The sequence below is a fragment of the Olea europaea genome, chromosome 18 (assembly GCF_002742605.1).
Source record: "Olea europaea var. sylvestris chromosome 18, O_europaea_v1, whole genome shotgun sequence".
Classification (NCBI taxonomy): domain Eukaryota; kingdom Viridiplantae; phylum Streptophyta; class Magnoliopsida; order Lamiales; family Oleaceae; genus Olea; species Olea europaea.
This window is the reverse complement of record NC_036254.1, coordinates 11346913-11360657: the sequence shown is the minus strand read 5'-3', so window position 1 is coordinate 11360657 and position 13745 is coordinate 11346913. Positions and strand designations below refer to the sequence as shown.

The 13745-nt window shown below is 33.8% G+C and overlaps 2 protein-coding genes across 2 annotated transcripts; one reads left to right on the top strand and one right to left on the bottom strand.

Moving 5' to 3' along the window:
* The first annotated feature begins 2873 nt into the window (after positions 1–2873).
* LOC111367446 (LEAF RUST 10 DISEASE-RESISTANCE LOCUS RECEPTOR-LIKE PROTEIN KINASE-like 2.4) lies at positions 2874–6776 on the top strand. The gene is made up of 4 exons (XM_022988328.1): positions 2874–3744; positions 4144–4179; positions 4811–4840; positions 5431–6776. Exons 1-4 carry the CDS (start codon positions 2985–2987, stop codon positions 6567–6569), a joined length of 1965 nt encoding a protein of 654 aa, XP_022844096.1. The 5' UTR covers positions 2874–2984; the 3' UTR covers positions 6570–6776.
* Positions 6777–11515: 4739 nt separating this feature from the next.
* Positions 11516–13729, bottom strand: LOC111367445 (rust resistance kinase Lr10-like). Its single transcript, XM_022988327.1, has 3 exons — positions 13070–13729; positions 12912–12938; positions 11516–12812 (listed from the first exon to the last, which is right to left on the bottom strand). The coding sequence occupies exons 1-3, from the start codon at positions 13695–13697 to the stop codon at positions 11701–11703; spliced, it is 1767 nt and encodes a 588-aa protein (XP_022844095.1). The 5' UTR covers positions 13698–13729; the 3' UTR covers positions 11516–11700.
* Positions 13730–13745: the final 16 nt, after the last annotated feature.

The window sequence follows — 13745 nt, the reverse complement described above, 5'->3', positions numbered from 1 at the left end:
CTGGGTTCGAATCCCGGGCAATCCATTGTCATATCGAAATTTATTTGACTATGATGAGCCTTTCGTCTAATCCTTTTTATGTAACTCTGTGACATTCAATTGACTGATAATACCCGAATGAAAGTGAGAAAATTAGTTTATACGATTAAAAGTTGGAACTATTAATCATTCGGCCGATTGCTTATCCTTCCTTAATTAAAAATTCTCTGGAAAATTAAAGGTCATTGAAATCTACAACGTATCATTTAACATTAATTAAGTACTTGTAAAAATAAAAAATTAATTGCGTCCTCGATCATTTTGAAAATGGGATTAGCTAGAAGGTGTTTGAATTTCACTATGATTTTCTGCTTGCTTCCCATGAATTATTTCTTTGTATCTTTTAGGATCCTAAACTTTGGTTATTAACTTCTGATGTGGTTATCGGATTAATTCTAAAGCTGGATGATTACTTACATACATAATAATAAGTCCTTGTGTAGTTGAAATAGGTTAGACATTCAAACATAATTGAAGTGCTTGCTTCTGTATTTGTGAAATGATCACAGGAGGCTAAATTCCATGTGCACCTTAATATTCTACATGCTTATGGTTGAAGAGTTGATGAGCATCATGCCTTGTTCAATTCTTTCCTATTCTTTCATCAGTGAGATTTTAATAAATAAATAAAATAACTGCTAAATAGTTAAATGCTATGGTCGATATATCACAATGCAGGAGTTTTCTTTACAAGCTGTTAGAAATTGAAACATATATCTTAAAACATAGCACGAATGAGATAGGGAAATACCTTTGTGGTTTGAGAAATTAAGAAAAGAAATGATGGCTTTTCTTCATCTAGGAAGGTTATGGGTATTGATTGGCGTCCTTTCATAGCTCGATAGTGATATGAACAATTTCTTATGATAAAAGATGGAGCAAACAATTAATTTTTTGCAATATATGAGGTAAATATGTGCACATATGTTCTCTTAAACACTGTCATTATTGAATACAAGTTGTTCCTTGATGACCACTAAAGGAAATATATTTTCCAAGCTGCAGGTAAAATTATGTGATTTTTACGCAGTCATTAATATTTGCGCACGTACATCAGTTTTGCAATTATTTTTTGTCAATAATTGATCATGACATAAGTTTGCTAATGATGTTCTGAAAGTACCTACGTGCATATATGTGGGAATAGAAACTTTTTGAACAAATTATGTTAGAACATAATTGCTATTCATTTCAAATTTTATTTGTTTAATTTTAATCTATTGGTAATAAAAGTTATGAGCAAATGTTTCAAAGAGAAGTTTCATATTAGTATAAAATTTTGTAATCGACACTTAATAATTAAGGTTATAATATTGTATACTATATTTTCTTGGAGTAAAGTGAAGGGGTACATTTAACTCAAAATAAAATTTAGAACTACAAGTTAAAGGCAAATTTAATGTGTGGTTAATGATACAATAGTAGCTATTAGTTATTGTATTTAAGCGATGTTACATGCAAGTCCATAATGTAATGTGTAGAATTATTTATGTATTGATTTTTCTACTCTAGTCAATCCTTGGCTAATTAACAAAAAATATAAAAATATGTTATTATAGGACAATTTTAGAAAGTGAAAAAAAAATGGTAGATATTTGACTTACAGACCGATTTTGGTATTGTTTCTAGTTTCTATAGCACTATGATGTCTCAAAAAAAAATAAAGGTTAAACCCTAACCTTAAGGGTCCCCCACCACCCCTACCCTGGAGCATCGTGAGGGAGGTAAATCGCAGGTTATGCCTCCAAGGGTACAGGGTGAAAGGCTGCTTGTACACTTGCACTTACCCAAGAGCCAAATCTATATTTCAGGATTCGAACCCTTGACGCAGCAGCCTCAAGCAAAGCTAGATTTCTCCACCCTCCCCTTTTACCACTTGGAGATGTGCCCTGGGGGCGCACTATGATGTCTCAATAAGTGTATTGGTGGTTAATGCATATAATAAGCATTAAGAATTTCGGTCCATTGAAAAAGGAGAACTATTATGACTTGTAATTTTGTTATATTAAAAAAAGCTCTACAAGCCAAATATCTTTTGGAATGTGGGGTATTTAAAAATTTCAAATAAAATAGACCTTATATTTATTATTCTTTGTGTAAAACTGACTTTTGAAAATTGTTAGAAACGAAATTGGAGACATACAGGTGAAACATAAGAGTTGAATGGATGCACATATTCAAACATGACTATAAGTCAATTTTAAATTTCATGTGTTTAATTTTAAATTTCATGTGTTTATCTTATTATACTTAAAGTGACTTTGATATTTTGAAATATTTTTAGAAGATTTTGCAGATGTGTAGATGTGCAGGCAGAGAATAAGAGCTCGAAAATATTATGGTACAAAATTATTGTCTAAGAGGGACATGATTATAGTCCGCAATGGACACAATAAATCATTGAGGGGGATGGTTTAAAGCCCTAAGTGAATCACATTCGGGAGTAATCCAACCTTTGTTGAAGATCTCATGAAAATGGTTCAATGTGGTAGAAATAACCCATACTGCATCACTTGTAATAGCACTATTTTATTTGAGCTCATTTCTATAGTGATGTGCTAGTAATAATGTGATCTTTTGAAAGGTTTATCCATGAATGAGTATTGAGGCAAGTATTCTTGCGAGGTGTGGGTCACACGCATCTTTGGAAGACTCACTTATGTAAGAGTTGTCACGAGGTTGTGGCTATTGAATTGGACTATTCTCTAGAGACTCGTTCTAAAATCAAGATGAATTGACAACTTTAGTAATTTATCTGCAGGAAGTGTCACAGAAGGTTGATACGGTTACAAATTGCAGTTGCCAAGTTTGACTATATCTCATGCCCATGGAAGGAAGACTTGAGCATTCACACTCGATGGAAAAGACTAGTCTTTCCCTTGCAATACGCTTCCCTTAGTACTATCCATCCTCACTCACAATTCATTGCCTAGTAATCGAAAATCATGCTTAGTGAAACCTTCCTCCTTGAATGTTTATCTGTCCTGATCCTACTACAATTACTTCAAATATCCTGCGCAAACCGTAATCCCCAATGCAACCCTTCTGCCTGTGGCAGGATTCATAACATCAGCTATCCTTTCCGATTAAAAGGGGATCCAAAAAGATGTGGTGATTCCAGTTATGAACTAGTTTGTGAAAACAATACAGCCTCACTTTATCTAAATTCCCACAGGTACCATGTGAAATCCATCAATTACCATAATTTCACTATTCATCTGGTTGATGCTGCCTTAAAAAATGATACTTGCTCTTTTCCTCAGTATTCTATGTTTCGATACAACCTCTCTAAAAATTATCCTTATAGCATTTACGCCTACAACTCAACCTATCGATCCTTGAATAAATTAAACTCGCCAATTACTTTTATGAGCTGCCCATATCCCGTAAATTCTTCTTTCTTTTTGGAAACTGCTCATTGTGGCAACAGGGTCTTTGATTCAAATGATTCCACCAGAAGATACACGTATGTTAACGTTGGCAATTTGAATGCGTCAGATGTAAGGGATATGTGCAGTATAGATCTCATAGTGATGACATCGTGGCCATTTAAGGATGTCAATCATCTTTCACTTTCAGACATCCATAGCTCTCTGCTATATGGATTTGAGCTTTCATGGTTCACTGCGACGATTAGCCGTTGCAAAAAGGAAAAAGATTGCAACATTTGTTCTTTTACGAGGGGGTCTGCACACTTCTGCTCCGGTAAGACTTGACGGGTGCGCTGGCCTGTTTTCTTCTAAATCAAATACTGATAATGGATGTGTCATGTGTGGGTCAAGTTTGCCTAGAGAAACAAATGTATATAGAAGGTAAAATAGAGATGTCCAAATGCTGTAAAAAAAAATAAATAAATAATGTCACAGTAACAATTAATAATTAAGAAGACACTTGTATTCATCACCCAATATTCCTTTTTCTGATGATTTATTAAAGTGTAGAGGTCGTAACATCTCACCATATATAAATAACATATATATTGGTCTTGCAACAATTTACAAATCATACTTTTCCCTAGTTAAATATAATTCGACTTCAACGTCCTTACATTTGAAATGTTTCTTTAAATTTTTTTCTGACGATGTTTGGTTGTTGGCAATGTAGGTTTCTCGATTAACTACATGATTTATGTGATTTATGGTAAGGACCCTTTCACATTCTCTTTTCTTTAACTCCATTTAGGTTACAGTATTTTAATCCTCTAACTGCAAAAACGTTTATAAGAAATTGTCTTGCAATATTTGAAAAACTTATGCACATTGCAGTGCATTTCATTTTCACAGAACACATTTGTTACTTCATAGGTCGTATTAATGAAGCAGATTATGTTGTTCTTTATAAATTAATTCAAAAATTATCTTGAATTTCATATTGTAGAATTTGAATGGAAAATAACAAAAACAAGGTATATACACTTGTTAATATTGATGTGTATCTTTATTATAAATTGTGAAATCTTTATGAAATGTACCCGCACATGCAAATACACTTATATGAATATTATTCAGATGAAATATTGTATTATTAAGTAATATTTGTTTCTCAATCATGTTTGGGTAAGTTAAAAAAAGTTCCTTATTTTAGAAGTAACTTGCAGCTTACTTTCAAATAAGTAACATACTTCATTTCGATTTTAATCAATAAAAAGTAATTTACTTTAAATTTATTTATTTAGTTATAAATGAACTTTTTAAGTTCAGCCAAACAGGCACTCAGAGCTTGTTATATATTTCTTGCATTCCTTCTTATTGGATTAATGGTTAACTTGCAGGGTTTTCCAAATTACTCCCGCTGATCACGGGTAAGCTTTATCCATTTTACACTGAGTTGTCATTTGACATTACAATATAGAAATTTGTATCTTAAATGAAGAATTTCTAAATCTTGTGAGGTAAATTACTTGCTTTTTGTATACTTCAAATCAGCAATTCAATGAACAAAGGTTCTAAAACTCAACCACTTTAGAAAGATTTCATTTCCACAATCTCAATGCCAACTTTTATGAAAATTTTAAATTAAAAATATTATTTTAGAACCATTTCTACTTCGGGTTCATTTTCATGCAAGAATTTCTGTCCCATTTTTTCTTAACTTCAGTCATATTTTTCTACCTGCATATGAGTATTCATGCTATAAAAACTCATTTTTAAACGCACATTTTCTTAATAAAATAATTTTACACGTAAACATAAAATTTTTTCTACTTTTTATAACACATTCTCCAAAAAATTACTATTATAAAACCTGTTCTACATATAAATGGGGCTCAAAAACAGCCTAAATGCAAAATAGCTCAGCTTTTTCATGTGCCAGGCAAAGAAAGAATTCCTGGTAGTATTATGTCTTTGCAAAATAATATTCTAATTGTTCTTCTCGTTTCTAAATGAACAGCAATCAACCTTTTACTAAGGATCTTAATTGCAATTCCATTCGTGCTCGTGTTACTTGTCTATAAACTGAGAAGAAGACACATATCAATGTTTAAAGCAATAGAAGACTTTCTACGCAGTCAGAATAACCTGATGCCCATCAGTTACTCGTATTCAGAAATAAAGAAAATGACCAAAAGTTTTCGGGAAAAAATAGGTGAAGGAGGCTATGGTTCAGTTTACAAAGGAAAGCTTCGAAGTGGAAGGGATGTAGCAGTGAAAATACTGGGCAAAAATAAATCAAATGGACAAGATTTTATCAATGAAGTTACCACTACCGGAAGAATTCATCACGTCAATATAGTTCGACTTGTTGGTTATTGTGCAGATATGTCCAAGTGTGCTCTTTTATATGACTTCATGCCTAATGGTTCACTTGAGAAGTACATCTCTTGTCAGCAAGGTGGGACTCATTCATTAACTTGGGAGAAAAAGCATGCGATTACACTTGGAGTTGCTCGAGGGATTGAGTATTTGCATCGAGGTTGTGACATGCGAATTCTGCATTTCGATATCAAGCCACACAACATACTTCTCGATGATAACTTCACTCCTAAAATTTCTGATTTCGGGCTAGCCAGATCTTACCCGACTGGAAATAGTATTGTGACTATTACTGCTGCACGAGGTACAATTGGTTATGTAGCTCCTGAATTGATCAACAGAGGCATTGGGGCTGTCTCGCACAAGGCAGATGTTTATAGCTTCGGAATGTTGTTGATGGAAATGTTAGGTCTAACGAGAGACTTGATACAAAATACGGAACTTTCTAGCCAATACTTTCCCGATTGGATATATGATCGTTTCAACGAGGGTAAGGATCTTGAAATTGGAGATGCTGATGAATCAGGCTGTGAAGAAATGAAGATTACTAGAAAGATGACAATAGTTGCATTATGGTGCATACAGATGAATCCGTTGGATCGTCCTTCAATGAGTAAAGTAATGGAAATGCTTGAAAGTGAAGTTGAGACTCTGCAAATTCCTCCTCAGCCTTGCCAGCCACCCATACAGGTTGCGCCACCTGAGGACCAAATGTGGGGATCAGATTCAACCGACTCCATAGCCTTATTATGCAATGCTTCCAGTTTAGTGAATTAAGCCGTTGAGCAATAAATCATTACCCAGCAATACTCAAATTGATACAATGTCCCTTTTTCTCTTCGTCTAGTTTCTTGCTTTATGGTCATGCAATTCATTGCTGCTTAGATAAAAACATCGGTATATTATGTTGTGTTGTGTTTTTTGGTATTGTGTAATGTATAATTTAGGTAATATTAAGGAAGAAACGAAAGTTGAATTCTCGTCCACTATACATTCAATAAGAATGTTAGATGCCTCATATTCTCCTCAGATAACAAAGCATCATAAATCTCTTTCACAATGAAAGTATCCCGACTATAGAGAATAGTATTTCTAGAAGTCACCTGTGATGACAACAATGAAAACAAAAACATCAACGCTATGTCCTACTCGTCATACTTAACCTCCAATATATCCAAATCGGCCACGATTTCTTTGAACGTAGTCAAGTGATCATCCAATGACCACTTTAGACATTTTATGAGAATACACGTGTTGTTTCAAGTGTAGCTTGCTAGTCAAGCTCTTTGTCATACAAAGTTACTCTAACTTTAACCACAACGCAATGACACTTTTCTCCTTGAGAACATCCCGATGAATTCGATTTGATAGATAAATTTAGGTTTAGGCTTTCCGATCCCTATGCTGCTTTACATTCTACCTCCGAGTTGAAAGCATCTTATCAAATCCAAGCAAGGCTTACTTCAAACCCATTTGCTAGAGAACTGCTCGCATCTTTACTTACCATAAAGTAAATTTCGTGTTTCGATCCAATAATGGAATATCAAATTTCATCACTGCCATGCGAAATAATCAATCATCGTTCCGACACCACTTATTGTGAATTTGACCAGAAGATTATGACAGAGGGGGAGAAATTCTCTATAATCAATAGCAATTGTGTTTATAACAAGATCTCAATACTCTCAACCAAAATCTAAAACTCTAAAGATGTGGTATGAATGTTATCAATCAATACGAGCCGTGACTTATATATATCAAAGCTTAGAAACCAAGTTGTAGATAAATAAAAGTCCAAGACACGTTAAAAAGCGAATACTCGGGAAAGGCTGTAGCTCAAGCTGCAGGCGGGCGAGAACTTTCTGTTGAGAATCTACTAGTGTTGCTCAAGCAGGCAGTTAGCAACAGACTAGCAAAAATGTTGTGATAATTTTCTCAATCCATAAGTTTGATCTTTCCAAGGCCACTTCAAATACAATTCTTATACTTACTAGAATTTGGGTCATATTATAACACCTATCACTACCACACATTTTTCTATCAACGTGCAAACTCATCCTTGTGGAATTTTGTTAGTTCTCTAGTTCGGGATTGTCTTCTTCCCCCAATTTGAAGAGTGGCGAAAAAAATTGGACGAGAGGGAATGGCAAAAAAGTACCCGAAAAGTGCCATTGTGAATATCATTTGACAGATTTTTTTCCCTATAAATGAATGACTAGTAGAGATATGTGAGGGAATGGTAAACAAAATCCTTTACACAAGGAATTTGCCTAATCTACTTGTGATTGTTGACGGCTTATGATTTTTTGTATGAGAAAAAATTGTTTGGTGAATTTTTTTAAGTAATTGTTTCTTTAATATTCTTAAACTACAATAATTTGCTTGTCATAATTCACGAGAAATTGTCTATTTAACTTTTCGAGCCATTCTGAGTTTCTTTGATCGCCAGAAATTAAGACATGCAACGCTACACGAAGGTGATTTCTTTATTTTATTTTTTTTTCTTTATAATGTCATTGAATCCTTCAAAAAATTGATATTATCTTATTCAACTGTGCAGTCGGAAAAATTCCATATTTTCTTCGAGAGGTTTTTATATAGATGGAGTTCAAGGCAATCAAACTTAATCTAATTGCAAGTTTGGTATACAGCGGTATACATCATTAGAAACTTTATGTTTCCTTCTTTAATATTGCCTAAACATGCACTAAATATTGCTAATTGGCGATGAACTGTCTTAAGTAGATGGGGCTATATGATTACTTCAAAAATTAGCGACAACCTACATAGTGCATAAGCGATCTTTTAGCAATTAGAAGCCCCAGGCTCAAGACTAATTCAGATGATTCTAAATCAATTTGAGAAAATACACTTGGCTATTAAATCTAATTTATAGTTGAGTTGAAAGTTTTTCCAAAAATAAAAATTCGGTTGAGGTTGGAAAAGTTCATATGTGTGTACCTTCCACTCAGGCAAAATTAAAATAAATAAATATATAAACTAACTTGGCCCCATTTGAGAATGCTCAAATTGGGTAGGGCTTGTCAGAATGAGTATTAAGCATATCTAGGGATCGGGATGAAGTATTGCAATTGGATGTGAAATAATGTCCAATGATCATTATGTTATTTCTAGTCAATTACTGAGAAACAAAAATCGAGTAATTTAGTTCATCAACATTTCATTTTTTTATTATGAAATTTCAAACTAAAAACTATTGAGGCTCTTTAACCGAAGATGAAGATTAGACTCAAAGAGGAGTTCCTTAAAATTGTGTGATCTAGAGGAGCTGTTACGTACATTCAAAAAATAAAAAAATAAAAAACAACTAAATTTCCATTCAAAATATTTTCAAGTAATGTTCACTAGATGCTAAAAGCAAACAAAACTGTTAACAAATATGATGTCAAGGCTGCATTGATGTAATAGAAAGAAACAATGTTCTTTACAGAACCATATGTCGCCACTTTTTAGACTTCTCATTATGATAAAGATACTTGTCCAGTGCCATGAATTAATAAACATTAACATGGTTCTAAAGACAAAAAAAAAAAAAAATAATAAAAATTAAACTTCTATTTTTCGAGTGTATTCCAAAAATGTAAATAATATGACTGAAAGGGATAATTTATGCTACAATATAATTAAAGATTAGTCGATATTGGTATACTCACTGCACAACAAGCCAAAATATTGTGCAATTATCGGTAGTCTTCAATATGGATAACATTATTCTCTTAAATTTTACTAGCTTATATTAGTATTTTAAATAAAATAGAAAAAAAGTTGGAATTTTGAACACAATTAAAGTAGCCCATGAAATTCTCTCTTTTTTGGGATTTTTAATAATGAAAACTTAAGAAGGGGATTAATTGGCACGACTGCTGCTTTTTCCCCCCTTCTTCTTTTAACTCTCTTTCCCTCATTTTTTTTTTTAAATTTATGTTTTCGTTTTTACAGCAATAGACTAAAACGAAGCAGCAATTTCTTACTGGAAGATTTATTTTGAGTTACTACTGCTCTGGATTGATAATTTATGATGGTGTGTTATGTCGAATGAATTGGGTATAGTTTGAATTGGCTAATGGTTTATGAGGTTGGGAAAGTTTTTGCACCACCGCTTGTAGAACTGTAAAGCACACACGAAGCAAAAATCGGTAAGAGAAAAATGCTACACTCTTCTAATATCAAATAGTCGTAGGATGCAATATAACAATTATAGGAGAAGGGAAAGAAATAATAATAAAGAGAGAATGGAGGGAAATAAAAAGGGAAGGAGAATTAGATAAACGGAAAGGAGGGGGAAAGAGAGAATTTAGAGGAAGAAAATTAAGTTTTATTCATATCAAAATTGTTTGAATTACATCGCATAAGACAATTTTAGAAATCTTAGGAAATATTATAAAATTAAATCCTAATTATGTTTCCTAAAATAAAAATAAAAATTGAAAATTAGATTACACAATATCTTTTATAATATCTATAAACAAATTTTACAAGCACTTTTAACAATCTGTGATTTTATACCCACCCCCATGGAAGAATTTTTCTCCATTGGCATTGAAATTGCAGAAGATTTGTGAGATTACACCCTCCTCAAAAACATTATTTGACAGCTTCTTTTTGTACCTCAACAATTTAAGTCTTCATCTAACCAATACTACTTGAGTAATTAACATATTACTACATTGTCAACTACATATTAGCACTTATTCAGTATTTGATTCTATTAATCCATTTATTTGGTAAAGCAATTATCAATGGACTATTCTTCTTCTTTTATTTTATTTATTTTTGTAATTCTACAGTATTATGTGCATACTCCATATTTCATAATTGTCTTCAAACAATAAAATTATTTGTACGTTCAAGGTTGACATTCCGGATGACACTCCTCTCACAATAGAGGAGGGTCCACATGTAATAAAATAATTGCTACCCTCTCTTGTGAGGGGAGTGTCATCCGAGATTGACCCAAATAGCGAAGTCCGTCACCAAAATACAAAGACCTTATGAGCCAACAAGCAAGTGGTGTACAATTGACTTGAGTTATTTTTTTTCATTGGTTTGCGGCCCTATTATTTTTTGAAATGTTTTATTTATTGCTTCAAAAGTCTTTGCTCTTCATGGTCTTTCTCTTGGAACGACTTGGAGTCAATGCTGGCTATGGGGGCCAAAGGCCTACAGTTGTGTTTTTGTAGTTGTAAGTAGTATCTCTTTGTCAAGAAACAATTAATAGGGACCGTAGCACTTGTGTCTTTTTTTTGACAAAAAGGGTCGAAATGTGAAGAAAAGAATAGTGACTAGTAAAATCTTTTCACCCATCCGGAAGGATTATATTTTCCATTCTTTTAATTGGTAGAAAGAATACTCCAAATAGGAGACTTATTTATTTTGATAGTTAAATGAATTTGGAAAAGTATGAAGAATTTAAATCAAGGATAAAAAGACAGGTATTAATGCATTTAAATCTACTTGGGTGTAAACGCAGAGAACTCTCAAGTCTGAACGTGGCAAGTGGACGGGGACAGTGAAATTTCCCTTGTAAAAGCAGAAAGGGCATATTCTGAACTTACAGTTAGTACAAGAGCTTTATGATTTTTGAAATTAATTGCTTGTCTTTACATAGTACACCTCTTACATGTACGGAAAGGATACAATTGAGTCAGTGCTCGCATATCAATTAAACAAATGTGTTTGTTTTTTCTTTTTCTTTGGTTGTAAGTCAAAAAGAATGTCATTCTTATTTCGCACATTACACGTTTTTAGAGAAAAAATATGATTCTTAGGTTGGAAATAAAAGCTACGAAAAACATGGTTGCAGTAAATGGAAGGAAAAATAGCCAGCAAGCAAATATTTAATACTCCCTAGTGCTTTAAAAATTCAAATCCACTAAAATTTGCCGTGTCACTCCAATTCTGATATGACTGCCAACTCTATCTGATGAGGTCTTCGTCGTATTCCTGCAATGGAGTTTGTCCCATTTGTATCTGGAACCGGATGGGGAGGCATGGTGAGATTGTCCACATCTCCTTCCAACATTTGAACTACTACTTTCATGGATGGCCGATCTGTTGGATACCACTGAATGCACCAGAGCCCCACAATAGCTAGTTTTTTTAGTATAGTTGCATCATCACTTTCCTCAATTCGGATGTGCAACTCTTCTCCTTGACTTAATTGATTAGAAATCCATTCGGGAAAGTACACTTGGCTAGTGTTTGCTGTAGTATCATTATTCTTTCTCCCTCCAACCATTTCGAGCAATAACATCCCAAAGCTATAAACATCTGATTTATAAGATACTTTGCCAAAATTCCTTGATAAAACCTCAGGTGCAATATAGCCCATGGTTCCTCTTGCAACCGTTATTGACACAGTACTCTTTTCCTTGGAACACAACTTGGCTAGACCAAAGTCACAGACTTTTGGGTTGAAGTTGTGGTCTAACAAGATATTGTGGGGCTTGATATCAAAATGAAGGATCTGTTGGTCACAACCCTGGTGAAGATATTCAATTCCTTTAGCTATGCCTAGAGCAATATCTTGGAGCTTCTTCCAACCAAGGGAATTGCTCGTAGGACCAGCTCGGAAAATAAACTTTTCCAGTGAATCATTCGGTAGAAATTCATACATGAGAGCTCTTCTAAATCCGTCAGCACAAAAACCTACTAAACGAACCACGTTGACATGGTGGATTTTCCCGATTGTTCCAACTTCATTGATAAATTCCTCCCCGTTTCCCTTGGAATTGTTGAGGACTTTTACAGCAACATAAATTTCATTGGATAGCTTCCCTTTATATACAGTTCCGTATCCACCTTCACCCAATTTTTCACTGAATTGATTTGTAATCCTTCTGATCTCGGCATAAGAGAATCTGGTGGGCTTTTGAGCTCTGTAATCTTCCAAAAACTTTTCAATCTTCGCATGATCTTCTTTCTTTATTCTACTTAACCTATAGACATAGTATAGTGCTACAAATGTTCCCACTGAAAGGAAAACACCTAAGGTGCCACCTGTAGATTATGAAATGAGACCAGTAATTCTAATGATACCCAGTACAAGATAGAAAATTGTTGATGCTGTAAATTATACAATATAAAGATAACAATCACCTGTAACCAAACGTCTCCTATGTGCACCTGAAACGAAATAAAGCTAAAATGTCATCTCATTGTGCTATTTCAAATATAATACAAGGCACAACAACGTGAGCCATTTTTTGTTTGAAAGATTTAAAGAATCAAAAATAGAAGATGGATTGAGTACATACTACTACGTGTCTCAGGCTTGTTGGTACACAGAGTCTCTCTTGTAGTAGCATCTGAGCTGCAATTTTTGCCTTGAGCATCGCAGGGGACACAATATGGTTTCATCCATTTCAGATAAAGATACTTTTCATTAAATATATTCCTTGGAACAGAAGAAATTTCATGGATCTTGGTACATGGAGGAAAAGAATATGAGTCAACGTAATCATCAGAAGCAATGGCATAGACTCTGAGACAAGGACTATCAGTTACAGAACAGTTGAACAGACTGTAGTCATACAAGTCGTCTGTAAGGAAGTGAAATTCAGAGGCTGATAAACTAAGATTCATAAGCTTTTGGGCTAAACAACCATCAGGATCATGTAGCTGAATTATTTGAGATACATAATCAATTTTTGTTACTGCTAGCTTAACTGAAAAAGACAGTTCTAGCACAGTTTCATTGCTCTCGTTGCAATACAGATTGAAACCTGGATAACCACAATGTTCTGGCTGTAGAAATTTATGCCTGAAAGGAAACCGAATGCTCGGGCCACCTTCAGCGCACCAGGCTGTTGTACAATCATCTAATCCTACTACAACCAGTGGAAAGAAAGAGAAGAATAATTTGTAGCAGATGAAGATGAACATTTTAATCTTCAGAGTCTTATCTGTTTTCTGCATCTTCCTCTCTTTTCA

Excerpts from the sequence above, each read along its gene's own strand:
- LOC111367445 (XM_022988327.1), bottom strand. The coding sequence starts at position 13,697 with ATGTTCATCTTCATCTGCTACAAATTATTCTTCTCTTTCTTTCCACTG. Across the intron at positions 12,939-13,069 it reads CAAGCCTGAGACACGTAGTA|GTGCACATAGGAGACGTTTG; the intron begins GTATGTACTCAA and ends ATTTCGTTTCAG. Across the intron at positions 12,813-12,911 it reads TAGGAGACGTTTGGTTACAG|GTGGCACCTTAGGTGTTTTC; the intron begins GTGATTGTTATC and ends CATAATCTACAG.
- LOC111367446 (XM_022988328.1), top strand. The coding sequence starts at position 2,985 with ATGCTTAGTGAAACCTTCCTCCTTGAATGTTTATCTGTCCTGATCCTA. Across the intron at positions 4,180-4,810 it reads CATGATTTATGTGATTTATG|GGTTTTCCAAATTACTCCCG; the intron begins GTAAGGACCCTT and ends GTTAACTTGCAG. Across the intron at positions 4,841-5,430 it reads ATTACTCCCGCTGATCACGG|CAATCAACCTTTTACTAAGG; the intron begins GTAAGCTTTATC and ends CTAAATGAACAG.